Consider the following 13,758-nt stretch of genomic DNA (forward strand, 5'->3'; position numbering starts at 1 on the left):
AAACTACTGAAAAACCCATTAAGAACCACAAAGCTAGCCAGGCACAGTGGCTCACGCCTACAATCCCAGCACTTTGGGAGGCTGAGTGGGGAGGATCACTGAGGTCCAGGAGTTTGAGACCGTCCTGGGCAACATGGGGAGACTCCATCTCTGTTTTATTTTTAAAAAGAAACAAAGGGGCCGGGCGCGGTTGCTCAAGCCTGTAATCCCAGCACTTTGGGAGGCCGAGACGGGCGGATCACGAGGTCAGGAGATCGAGACCATCCTGGCTAACACGGTGAAACCCCGTCTCTATTAAGAAATACAAAAAACTAGCCAGGCGAGGTGGCGGGCGCCTGTAGTCCCAGCTACTCGGGAGGCTGAGGCCGGAGAATGGCGTAAACCCGGGAGGCGGAGCTTGCAGTGAGCTGAGATCCGGCCACTGCACTCCAGCCTGGGTGACAGAGCGAGACTCCGTCTCAAAAAAAAAAAAAAAAAAAAAAAAGGAACTGAAATGAATAAGGCTGTCACTTATTTCTATTTTTTTAATTTAAAAAATTATTTTTTTAGAGACAGAGTCTTGCTCTGCCTCCTGAGTAGCTAGGACTATAGGTGAGCGCCACTGTACCTGTCTAATTTTTTTGGGGTAGACATAGGGTCTTATTCTGTTGCCCAGGCTCAAGTGATCCTCCTGCCTCGGCCTCCCAAAGTGCTGGGATTAGAGGTGTGAGCCACTGTGCCCAGCCGAGGTCATCACTTAATGCTAACTCATACTTGGGATCATGGGATCAGAATGACAACTGAACTCCCCAGAAGTAAAAGAGGAAAGATATAAGCTTTAGAATGTAGAAGTTTGTTTCTTACTGCCAAAATAATACTGCATATGTGTAGCAATAATTCTCAATGAGCAAAGAGTATTTATGGACAGAAAACGAAAAGACAATCAAGAACAACATTTAGCTTAAGGCTGCAAGGGGAGGCCAAGGTTAGGCGCACAGGAGTGGTGAGGCCTGGTCACCTCGGCCCCTCTCACCTCGCACACCGACCGCAGAGGCTTCAGGTGCCCCCCATGCGTGGCAGCTTCAACAACTCTGCTTGAATCTGACCGAATAAACAACAAAACAGCATGCTGAGTCGAGAGAAACTATCCTGAATAAGCCCTTAACTTCCCGGTACTGTGTAGTTCTAAGAGCCATTTCCCCCTTAAACAGGAATACGATTTGACAGAGAATTCTGTCGGTGGTGGCTCACGCCTGTAATCCCAGCACTTTGGGAGGCCAATGTGGGAGGATCACTTGGGTCCAGGAGTTTGAAACCAGTTTAGGCAACATGGAGAAACCCTGTTTCTACAAAAAATACAAAAATTAGCTGGTCTTGGTGGCGCACACCTGTAGTCCCAGCTACTGCGGAGGCTGAGGCGGGAGGATCACTTGAGCCCATGAGGTCAAGGCTACAGCGAGCTGTGATCACACCACTGCACTCCAGCCTAGGCAACAGAGTAAGACCCTGTCTCAAAAAAAAGAAAAAGAGGCCGGGTGCAGTGGCTCATGTCTGTAGCCCCAGCACTTTGGGAGGCTGAGGTGGGCAGATCACAAGGTCAGGAGAAAGAGACCATCTTGGTCAACGTGGTGAAACCCCATCTCTACTAAAATACAAAAAATTAGCCAGGCATGGTGGCGCATGCCTGTAGTCCCAGCTACCTGGGAGGCTGAGGCAGAAGAATCACTTGAACCTGGAAGGTGGAGGTTGCCGTGAGCTGAGATCACACCACTACACTCCAGCCTGGTGACAGAGCAAGACTCCGTCTCAAAAAAAAAAAAGAAAGAAAAAGAAAAACAAAAAGCAGAGAAAATTCTTTGTAAAAAAAAAAGTGATGGGAATTTTCCTAAACAAAGAGAAAAAGCCAGTGGCTGAGTGTGGTAAATACTAGAAAATGACTCATCTTAAGTGTGTTCAGTAAATACAGCTTCTCCATGGATCACGTCTGGAGACTGGAACTTAGTGCTAAGCACTTCACCGTGGCTGCAGTGGTGTAGCTTGTATGCATCTCACCCTGCACACCAGGCACAGGTGGAACAGGGCTGACCATATGCCCTGGCCTGGCTTAGACACTAGAAAGGAAACGGGATTTAAAAAGAAACTAGTGGCTGGGCGAGCTGACTCACGCCTGTAATCCCAGCACTTTGAGAGGCCAAGGCGGGTGGATCACCCGAGGTCAGGAGTTTGAGACCAACCTGGTCAACATGGTGAAACCCTGTCCCTACCAAAAATACAAAAATTGGCCAGGCGTGGTGGCGTGCACCTATAATCCCAGCTACTCGGGAGGCAGAGGCAGGAGAATTGCTTGAACTCAGGAGGCGGAGGTTGCAGTGAGCTGAGATCACACCACAGCACTCCAGCCTGGGCGACAGAGTGAGACTCTGTCTCAGAAAAACAAAATCGAAACAAAAAAGGAACTAATGAATGAGTGAATGCTTGGGCTGCTGGTGGGAATGTGGTGCAGCCACTGCAAAGCAGAAATGTGGCTCCTCAAAAGCTAAACACAGAATTAGATGACCCAGAAATTCCACTCTGCATCTGTGCACAGAAGAACGGGAAGCACAGTCTCAAAGATAAATTTGTAACCGAGGCTCATGGCAGTATTACTCTTAAGAGCCAAAAGATAGAAACAACTCACACGTCTATCAATGGATGGACGAATAAACAGAACATGGTCCATCCAGACAATGGAATATGGCTCAGCCTTAAAAAGGAAGGAAATTCGGCCGGGCGCAGTGGCTCACACCTGTAATCCCAGCACTGTAGGAGGCCGAGGCGGGTGGATCACGAAGTCAGGAGATCACCAGGTTAACCATCCTGGCTAACACGGTGAAACCCTGTCTCCACTAAAAAAAAATACAAAAAAATTAGCCAGGCGCGGTGGTGGGCGCCTGTAGTCCCAGCTACTTGGGAGGCTGAGGCAGGAGAATGGCGTGAACCCGGGAGGCAGAGCTTGCAGTGAGCCGAGATCGCACCACTGTACTCCAGCCTGGGCGACAGAGCGAGACTCCGTTTCAAAGAAAAAAAAAAAAGGAAGGAAATTCAGACTTAATGCCACTAAACTGTATACTTTAAAATGGTCAAGATAAGGCTGGGCACAATCTTATGTCTGTAATCCCAGCACTTTGGGAGGCGGAGGCAGGTGGATCATCTGAGGTCAGGAGTTCGAGACCACCCTGGTCAACATGGAGAAAACCCGTCTCTACTAAAAATACAAAAATTAGCTGGGTGTGGTGGTACACGCCTATAATCCCAGCTACTCAGGAGGCTGAGGTAAGAGAACTGCTTGAACCTGGGAGGCAGAAGTTGCAGTGAGCTGAGATCGCGCCACTGCGCTCCAGCCTAGGTAACAGAGCCAGACTCCGTCTCAAAAAAAAAAAAGAAAAAAAAAAAAAAAAGTCAAGTAGAAAGAAAAGAAAAAGAAAAGAAATAAATGATAATAAATTTTATGTTATGTGTATTTTACCACAATTTAAAAATTCAGAGAAAAGGAATGAAATTCTGACACATGTTAAAATGTGGGCAAACTTTGAGGACATTATGCCAAGTGAAATAAGCAAGTCCCAAAAGGACAAATACTGCATGATTCCCATTTACAGGAGGTCCCCAGCCTGGTTGCATCCATAGAGGCAGCAAGTAGAATGGAGGTGGCCAGGGGCGGGCGGGGCTCGTGGGGAGCTGGCGGGGGTTGGCGGGGAGCTGGCGGGGGTTGGCGGGAGCTGGCGGGGGTCAGGGAGGCATTGGTGTGTACTGGGAAGATGGAAAGTTCTGGAGATGACAGTGGTGATGGTTTCACAACAATGTGAATGTGCCTAATGCCACTGCCACTGATCTGTACACTAAGAAATGGCTACAATGGCAAATTTTATGTTATGCATATCTTACTATAAACAGATGAATGCATACATACATAGAAACTACACAATTTCAAAAATAAAGGAAAGGCAAAAAACAAAACCGAAGACTGGTTAAGAAAAGTGACTGACAGCTACAGAAGCCACTCCCTGTCTGCTGCCTGGCCGACTTTCCTGTGGTCTGGCACCAGTGGGCCCCGGTCAGTACAGCCACGGCCGTCCCCGCCCTCACCCTCTGGGTGGAGCCAGGCACACACTCACCGGTCAATGGCAGCATCCTTCTCCTTGGCCGTGTCGGCCTGCCTCCACTCTGCCCTGCGGAGCTGTGCCTCGAGGGTCTCGCAGTGGGCCTGCAGCTCCAGAACGCTGGCCTGCAGCTCCCGCAGCTGCTCCACGTGGGCTCCCTTCACCGCCACCAGCACCGCGTCCTTCTCCCTAGCCAGACGGTCGAGCTCCTCATGCCTGAAACAGTGAGCGTCCCATGGTGCTCATCCAGCCCCCAACACCCAGGCCCCAGACCCTCTTTGGAGGCATTCATTACTCTGCCTCGTGCACAGGTGCTGCGATATGTCTGCCTCAAGGCTTCGCAGCAACCACCTGGCCACCTGTTCCTCATTCCTCGCAGGCTAACATGGACCAAGGCCCCTGGCCTGCCCTCCAGAGCCCACAGCCTCCTGGAGAAGGACACCAAAAGGAGGTGCATAGAGTACAGTTTGACCCGACTAACCTGTGAAAGCAAAAAAAGGTAGATGCTCATTGCTTTGCATCCTGGCAGCCAGCCAGGTCTACTGAGCCACACCGCACCCAGCCTATTAATTTTCCAATTAGAGGCAAAGTCTTGCTGTGTTGCCCAGCCTGGCCTTGAACTCAAGCAATCCTCTCACCTCAGCTTCCCAAGTAATTGGGCTTACAGGCCACACCACTTTGCCTGGCAAAAATATTTTACTTTAAAAATAATATGTTAGCAGCTGGGCACGGTGGCTCATGCCTGTAACCAAAGCACTTTGGGAGGCCGAGGTAGGTGGATAGCTTAAGCTCAGGAGTTGAAGACCATCAGCATGGGCAATATGACAAAACACCCTCTATGAAAAATACAAAAATTGGCCTTTGTGGTGGCAGGCACCCATAGTCCCAGCTACTCAGGGGGCTGAGGTGGGAGGTACCACTGGAGTACGGGAGGTCGAGGCTGCAGTGAGCCGTGATGGTGCCACTGCGCTCCAGCCTGAGCAACACAGTGAGACCCTGTCTCAAAACAAACCACTGCACTCCAGCCTGAGTGACACAGCCTGGGTGACACAGTGAGACCCTGTCTCCAGCCTGAGTGACACAGCCTGGGTGACACAGTGAGACCCTGTCTCCAGCCTGGGTGACACAGTGAGACCCTGTCTCAAAACAAACCACATTAGCAAAAGGACTAAATAAATAAAAATTTTAAAAAAGATTTACGTGTTGGTTTCCTACCCTCTGAGCATATTAGGCTCTACTAAGTAGAGTGCTATCATCAGGTATATGTAACGTTATGGAAGCCATTTCAGTGAGTCTTTGATCTAACCCTACCGGGACTGAGAGAGTGAACAGCTCTGCTGACTGGTTTCAGGCCCCTTGGCAAGGCCAACCCCAGCTCTCTGCTTCCACCAAGTTGGAGAAGCTCATTCAATTATCAGCTGATGGATGATTTAAAATCATTCTTGGCTGGGCACAGTGGCTCACGCCTGTAATCCCAGCACTTTAGGGGGCCAAGGAGGGCAGATCACTTGAGGTCAGCAGTTCGAGACCAGCCTGGCCAACATGGTGAAACCCAGTCTCCACTAAAAAAAATTCAAAAATTAGCCAGGCATGGTAGTGCATCCCTGTAATCCCAGCTATTCGGGAGGCTGAGGCAGGAAAATCGCTTAAACCTAGGAGGCAGGGGTTGCAGTGACCCGAGATCGCACCACTGCACTCCAGCCTGGGCAAAAGAGACTCTGTTTCAAAATAAATAAGTAGGCTGGGCACAGTGGCTCACTCCTATAATCCCAGCACTTTGGGAGGCTGAAGCAGGTGGATCATGAGATCAGGAGTTCAAGACCAGCCTGGCCAATATGGTGAAACCCCGTCCTACTAAAAATACAAAGAAATTAGCCGGGCGTGGTGGCACATGCCTGTAACCCCAGCTACTTGGGAGGCTGAGGCAGGAGAATTGCTTGAATCCAGGAGGCGGAGGTTGCAGTGAGCCGAGATCGTGCCACTGCACTCCAGCCTGGGTGACAGAGCGAGACTCCATCTCAAAATAAATACATACATACAAATAAAATAAAATACAAATAAAATAATTCTTGAGGGGAAGTCACCAGGTGGTCGTTGGCATATAACTGGGAAGTAGTTCAGAGCACGTGTGATGTTGCCGGAAGTGGCTCCAGTCCCGTCTGATCATGCGTGTGAGGGTCAGGCTCTTGCGAACTGACTTGGGGGAAGCCCCACAGGTCTCAGTAGAAGGAGCCTTCCCAAGAACATTTTACATTTTACTTAACGATTACTGAATTTTATGGCATCTTGTATTGTTTTAGCACATGTATACCAATAATTACAAGAGTATCTTAATTAAAAGCCTTTCTGAACACTTGGAGCCTTGTGACCCCAGCAAATTTTATTTTTAGTTTATATGACCATATCTAGTATATACTATATCATATAATTTATATGACTGTTTTGTTGTTACAGATGATTGACTTCAAATGTATTCAAACACAAAAAATATATTCGTATAAGATTCTGTGGGGAAGAGGGATGGAAATAGTTCAAGGGGAAAAAGGAATGATGTAAATTTTCTGACGGCTACGGCAAGGCTGGTTCAGGTAGTTTTCTGAAATCAGTGATAGTGGTGTTTTGTTTTTGTTTCTGAGATGCAGTCTGTCTCTTTAGTAGAGACTTCACTATGTTGGCCAGGCTGGTCTTGAACTCTTGACCTTAAGTGATCCACTTGCCTTGGCCTCCCAAAGCGCTGGAATTACAGGAGTGAGCCACCGGCCTTGTTAGTGGGTATTAAATCACTATGGTATTTAGATTAGAATTTATTTTCTTTTTTTTTTTTTTGAGTCTCACTGTTACCTAAGCTGAAATGCACTGGTGTGAACTTGGCTCACTGCAACCTTGACCTCCTATGCTCAGGTGATCCTCCTGCCTCAGCCTCCCAAGTAGCTGGGACCACATAAGTGTACCACCACACCCAGCTAATTCTTAAAAAAATTATTTGTAGAGACGGGATCTCCCTATGTTGCCCAGGCTGGTCTCAAACTCCCGAGCTCAAGGGATTCTCCTGCCTCGGCCTCCGAAAGTGCTGCGATTACAAGTGTAAGCCACTGTGTCCCGCCTACATTAGAAACATTCTAATGTAGGAGTAGTTGGAGCTGAGAAATAAGGAAAATTATTTTAATTTTTAAAAATAAATATTTTATTTATTTTTTGAGACAGAATCTTGCTCTGTCACCTAGGCTGGAGTGCAGTGGCATGATTTCAGCTCACTGCAACCTCCGCCTCCCGGGTTCAAGCAGTTCTCATGCCTCATCCTCCCGAGTAGCTGGGATTACAGGCACACACCACTACGCCAGGCTAATTTTTGTATTTTTAGTAGAGACGGGGTTTCACCACGTTAACCAGAATGGTCTCCATCTCCTGACCTTGTGATACACCTGCCTTGGCCTCCCAAAGAGCTGGGATTACAGGCATAAGCCACTGCGCCCAACCTAAAAATAAATATTTTAAAGAGTGACTGAACAGTTTTATTTATTAATGCTAGAAATTACACTCATTTTCAACAATAGTTAACCCTTGAACAACAGGAGTTTGAACTGCAGGGATCCATTTATACAAGAATTATTTTCAATACATATATTGGAAAAATGTTTTTGGAGTTTTGTGACAATTTGAAAAAGTTCTTAGACTATGTACCCTAAAATATTGAAAAAGTTAAATTGTCATGAAACCATAAAATATATATACTAATTTTATCATTTACTACCATAAAATATACACAAATCTATTTTTAAAAGTTAAAATATATCAAAATGTATCAAAATGTACACACACAAACACTCACAGACCTCACACTGGGCTATTTGCAGTCCAGGAAAATGTAAACAAACAGAAGATGCACTATTAAACAACTGCACACAGTTAACTCAGTCTGAACCACATCGCGGTGGTCATTTCATAGCCACTGCATTTCCTGCTATTATGGCGAGCTCAAGTGTTTCCAGTATCTGCTTAAAACACCATGTGACACGGCCGGGCATGGTGGCACTTTGGGAGGCCAAGGCAGGCGGATCAACTGAGGTCGCGAGTTTGAGACCAGCCTGTCAAACATGGAGAAACCCCGTCTCTACTAAAAATACAAAAATTAGCCTGGCGTGGTGGTGCGCACCTGTAATCCCAGCTACTGGGGAGGCTGAGGCAGGATAATCACTTGAACTCGGGAGGCGAAGGTTGTAGTGCGCTGAGATCGTGCCACTGCATTCCAGCCTGGGTGATAAGAGCGAAACTCTATCTCACAAAAAAAAAAAAAAAAAAAACATGAGACACTAATCATCTCCATGTGAGCAGTCTGTCTCTCCAGTAAACTGCATATCCCAGTATAGAGCGACATCTCAAGGTTCTTCACACCCCAGTATAGAGCGACATCTCAAAGTTCTTCACATCCCAGTATAGAGTGACATCTCAAGGTTCTTCACATCCCAGTATAGAGCGACATCTCAAGGTTCTTCACACCCCAGTATAGAGCGACATCTCAAGGTTCTTCACACCCCAGTGTAGAGCGACATCTCAAGGTTCTTCACACCCCAGTGTAGAGCGACATCTCAAGGTTCTTCACACCCCAGTATAGAGCGACATGTCAAGGTTCTTCACACCCCAGTATAGAGCGACATGTCAAGGTTCTTCACACCCCAGTATAGAGCGACATCTCAAGGTTCTTCACATCCCAGTATAGAGCGACATCTCAAGGTTCTTCACACCCCAGTATAGAGCGACATGTCAAGGTTCTTCACACCCCAGTATAGAGCGACATCTCAAGGTTCTTCACACCCCAGTATAGAGCGACATCTCAAGGTTCTTCACACCCCAGTATAGAGCGACATCTCAAGGTTCTTCACACCCCAGTATAGAGCGACATGTCAAGGTTCTTCACACCCTAGTATAGAGTGACATGTCAAGGTTCTTCACACCCCAGTATAGAGCGACATCTCAAGGTTCTTCACATCCCAGTATAGAGCGACATCTCAAGGTTCTTCACACCCCAGTATAGAGCGACATGTCAAGGTTCTTCACATCCCAGTATAGAGCGACATCTCAAGGTTCTTCACATCCCAGTACAGAGCGACATCTCAAGGTTCTTCACACCCCAGTATAGAGCGACATCTCAAGGTTCTTCACACCCCAGTATAGAGCGACATGTCAAGGTTCTTCACACCCCAGTATAGAGCGACATCTCAAGGTTCTTCACATCCCAGTATAGAGCGACATCTCAAGGTTCTTCACATCCCAGTATAGAGCGACATCTCAAGGTTCTTCACACCCCAGTATAGAGCGACATCTCAAGGTTCTTCACACCCCAGTATAGAGCGACATCTCAAGGTTCTTCACACCCCAGTATAGAGCGACATGTCAAGGTTCTTCACACCCCAGTATAGAGCGACATCTCAAGGTTCTTCACACCCCAGTATAGAGCGACATCTCAAGGTTCTTCACACCCCAGTATAGAGCGACATCTCAAGGTTCTTCACACCCCAGTATAGAGCGACATCTCAAGGTTCTTCACACCCCAGTATAGAGCGACATGTCAAGGTTCTTCACACCCCAGTATAGAGCGACATCTCAAGGTTCTTCACACCCCAGTATAGAGCGACATCTCAAGGTTCTTCACACCCCAGTATAGAGCGACATCTCAAGGTTCTTCACACCCCAGTATAGAGCGACATCTCAAGGTTCTTCACACCCCAGTATAGAGCGACATCTCAAGGTTCTTCACACCCCAGTATAGAGCGACATCTCAAGGTTCTTCACACCCCAGTATAGAGCGACATCTCAAGGTTCTTCACACCCCAGTATAGAGCGACATCTCAAGGTTCTTCACATCCCAGTATAGAGCGACATGTCAAGGTTCTTCACATCCCAGTATAGAGCGACATCTCAAGGTTCTTCACATCCCAGTATAGAGCGACATCTCAAGGTTCTTCACACCCCAGTATAGAGCGACATCTCAAGGTTCTTCACATCCCAGTATAGAGCGACATCTCAAGGTTCTTCACACCCCAGTATAGAGCGACATCTCAAGGTTCTTACCTATTTCTCACTGTGTTTAATAATACTGTAAACCTTCAATAACACCATGGGATCTATGCAAAGGGCCACCCGTGATGCTGGAAGTGAGCAGAGGAAAGTCATGCATTTACAAGACAGGTCTACAGCTGCTGGACGTTCTAAAACACATTAATCCAGTCTGTGTGTGGTGGCTCGCCCCTGTAATCCCAGCACTTTGGGAGGCCGAGGTGCCTGGACCACTTGAGGACAAGAGTTTGAGACCAGCCTGGCCAGCATGGCTAACTCCATCTCTGCTAAAAATACAAAAATTAGCCAGGTGTAGTGGTGCACATCTGTACTCCCAGCTACTTGGGAGGCTGAGGCACGAGGATCACTTGAACTCCGGAGGCGGAGGCTGCAAGTGAGCTGAGACTGCATCACTGCACCATCTGCCTGGGCAGCAGAGAGGCTGTCTCCAAAAAGTTATTTTGATAATGGACAATGCCTCTTGCCACCCAGAACCCATGAGTTCAACAGCAAGGCGTCGACATCGTCTGCTTGCCCCCAGACACAATGCCTCTAATTTAGCCTTTATCAGAGGCCATACGGAACTTAAGGCTCACCACACATGGCGCTCTTTGGAGAGGATGTCAACGCTGCGGCCGAAAACCCCACAGAGAGAAGAACACCCTGAAAGCCTGGCAGGTTTCCACCACTGAAGCCATCGCTGCTATAGAAAAAGCCACGGAAGCCATCAAGCCCCAAATAATAAATTCCTGATGAAGAAAGCTGTGTCTAGATGTCGTGCCTGACTTCACAGGATGTCCAATGGTGCCGATCAAGCAAATCATGAGATCAATTGCAATATGGCCAAAAAAAAAAAAAAAAAAAAAAAAGGTCAGGGTGCGGGGTGAAGGATTTCACAGCATGGATCTTGGAGAAACCCCAGAGCTGACCCCACAGCAGAGGAATGAACGGGAGACAACTCAATGGGGACGAGTGTTTCCGAACTGGTGCCAGACGATGAGGAAACAGATGTAGAAGCAGTGCCAGAAAACAAACTGACATCAGACAGACACTCCTGCAGAAGGGCTCCCACCACTCATGCCTGCCTTGATTTTTTACCACGTGGAACTGTCTATGACATGGGCACTGAGACTCAAGTGTGAAAGTGGGATTGGCACTGTATAGAAACCTTTTTAGAGAAAGGAAAAAGTAAAAAAGTCAGATGGAATTACAATGTATTTCTGTCAAGTTACACCAAGGGTGCCTGCCTCTGCTGCCCTCCCTTCCACCTCCTCTACCTCTGTCACTCCAGAGACAGCCCCTCCCCTGCCTCCTCCTCCTCAACCTCCTCAATGTGAAGATGATGAGGATGAAGAGCTATAAGATGATCCGCTTTGGCCGGTCAGGGTGGCTCAAGCCTGTAATCCCAGCACTTTGGGAGGCCCAGACGGGTGGATCATGAGGTCAGGAGATCGAGACCATCCTGGCTAACATGGTGAAACCCCGTCTCTACTAAAAAATACAAAAAACTACCCGGGCGAGGTGGCGGGCGCCTGTAGTCCCAGCTACTTGGGAGGCTGAGGCAGGAGAATGGCGTAAACCCGGGAGGCGGAGCTTGCAGTGAGCTGAGATCCGGCCACTGTACTCCAGCCCGGGCGACAGAGCGAGACTCCATCTCAAAAAAAAAAAGATGATACGCTTCCACTTAACAAACAGTAAACATATTTTCTAAGATTTCTTTTTAGACAGGGTCTCACTTTGTCACCCAGGCTAGAGTGCTGTGGCACCATCTTGGCTCACTGCAGGCTCGACCTCCCAGATTCAAGTGATCCTCCTGCCTCAACCCCCCTAGTAGCTGGACTACAGGTGTAAGCCATCACACCTGGCTAATTTTTTGTATTTTTTGTAGAGAAGGGGTTTTGCCATATTGCCTAGGCTGGTCTTGAACTCCCAAGCTGAAGCAAGCCACCTGCCTTGGCCTCCCAAAGTACCAGGATTAAAAGTGTGAGCCACAGTGCCCAACCAACTTCTACTTTTTTATTACTTTCTTTTTTCTTCTTTTTTTTTTTGAGACGGAGTCTCACTCTGTCACCCAGGCTGGAGTGCAGTGTCGCGATCTCGGCTCAGTGAAACCTCCACCTCCCGAGTTCAAGTGATTCTCCTGCCTCAGCCTGCCAAGTAGCTGGGATTACAGGTGTGTACCACCATGCCCAGCTAATTTTATATTTTTAGTAGAGACGGGTTTCACCATGTTGACCAGGCTGGTCTTGAACTTCCGACATAAAGCGATCCATCTGCCTCAGCCTCCAAAGTGTGGGGATTACAGGCATGAGCCACTGTGCCTGGCCTCTTATGATTTTCTGTTTTTTTTCTTTTTTTTGAGATGGAGTCTCACTCTGTCGCCCAGGCTGCAGTGCAGTGGCATGCCATTTTGGGTCACTGCAATCTCCACCTCCTGGGTTCAAGCGATTCTCCTGCCTCGGTCTCCCTCGGATTACAGGCGTGCACCACCATGCCCGGCCAATTTTGTATTTTTCATAGAGACGGGGTTTCACCATGTTGGTCAGGCTGGTCTCGAACTCCTGACTTCAAGTGATCCCCCTGACTCGACCTCCCAAAGTGCTGTGAGATTTTCTTAATGACATTTTCTTTCCTCTAGCTAACATTACTTTAAGAATCAGCATAGAATACACATAACACGCCCAATGTGTGTTAATCAACTGTATTATCAGTAAGGCTTCTGGTCAACAGTAGGTTCTTAGTAGTTAAGTTTTTGGGGAGTGAAAAGTTATATGTGAATTTTTGACTGCATGGGGCTAGATGCTCTTAACCCCCTCATTGTTTAAGGAACAACTGTATTTCAAGTTATGATTTTAAAATATGCTAGGTGTAGACTTAAAAACACACGAAGAGAAACAGTGTCTGTCCAGCTTCGTCATGGCCACGGTGCAGCTAAGCAAGCAGTCCTGCACCACTGCCATCTGCTCTGTGTCTGTTTGGGCTCAACCCTGCCTTGGTTTCCTCATCTAGGTATGAGAACCCTGATGGGTGCCCTCACAACGCGAGCCAGATGAGGGCACAACCCTCTCTCACCACCACCAGTAGGGTCTGCACAGCAGGCTGGAAAGCAGCTTCCCACTGCAGATCTGATTAGAAATAGCAAAGACAGTGTCCTTGAAGTTCTTCTCGATTTATACAAATTGCACTAATATCATGTCAATAAAAGATGCAAGAAAATTCACCTGAGTCACTGTCCATCACCCGTTGTGATTACACAGTATCTTCCTAAGCAGCCTATCTGTTTTTTATTTATAGTCACAACGTTTCTTCAGAAAAGAAAAAGGAAATGACCTGCGGGAGCTGACACAGAGGCTGCCCCTGTGCGGGTTCATGGGGTCCCACTGAAGGCCCCCAGGCCCAGGATCCTCCCAGCTGAACTCACTGACCTCCCCTACCAGACCCCATGGCCTGAGCTCCCCTCCTGAGCAAAGCTGCCCCACCCGGCCCTGTCCCTCTTGGAGCCTGCCTGGCTCCATCCCGTCTTGACCTCACTGCCTTTCAGCTTGTAAGGTGGATTCTCCAACTGCTTCGCCAGGGCCACTGCCCC

The 13,758-nt window shown here is 47.9% G+C and overlaps 1 protein-coding gene across 48 annotated transcripts in view; it reads right to left on the minus strand.

Moving 5' to 3' along the window:
- CCDC57 (coiled-coil domain containing 57) overlaps positions 1-13,758 on the minus strand; it is a 119,071-nt gene that overhangs the window by 83,238 nt on the left and 22,075 nt on the right. For all 48 annotated transcript variants that reach the window (XR_012426366.1, XR_012426362.1, XR_012426374.1 and 45 more), the window contains one exon: positions 4,134-4,334. Coding sequence is in view for 31 of the 48 variants with exons in the window: in XM_074020995.1 (XP_073877096.1) it covers positions 4,134-4,334 (201 nt within the window). In the remaining 17 variants the exon portion in view is untranslated. The remainder of the gene's footprint in view (positions 1-4,133; positions 4,335-13,758) is intronic.

This window comes from Macaca fascicularis, chromosome 16, assembly GCF_037993035.2.
Source record: "Macaca fascicularis isolate 582-1 chromosome 16, T2T-MFA8v1.1".
NCBI classification, from domain to species: domain Eukaryota; kingdom Metazoa; phylum Chordata; class Mammalia; order Primates; family Cercopithecidae; genus Macaca; species Macaca fascicularis.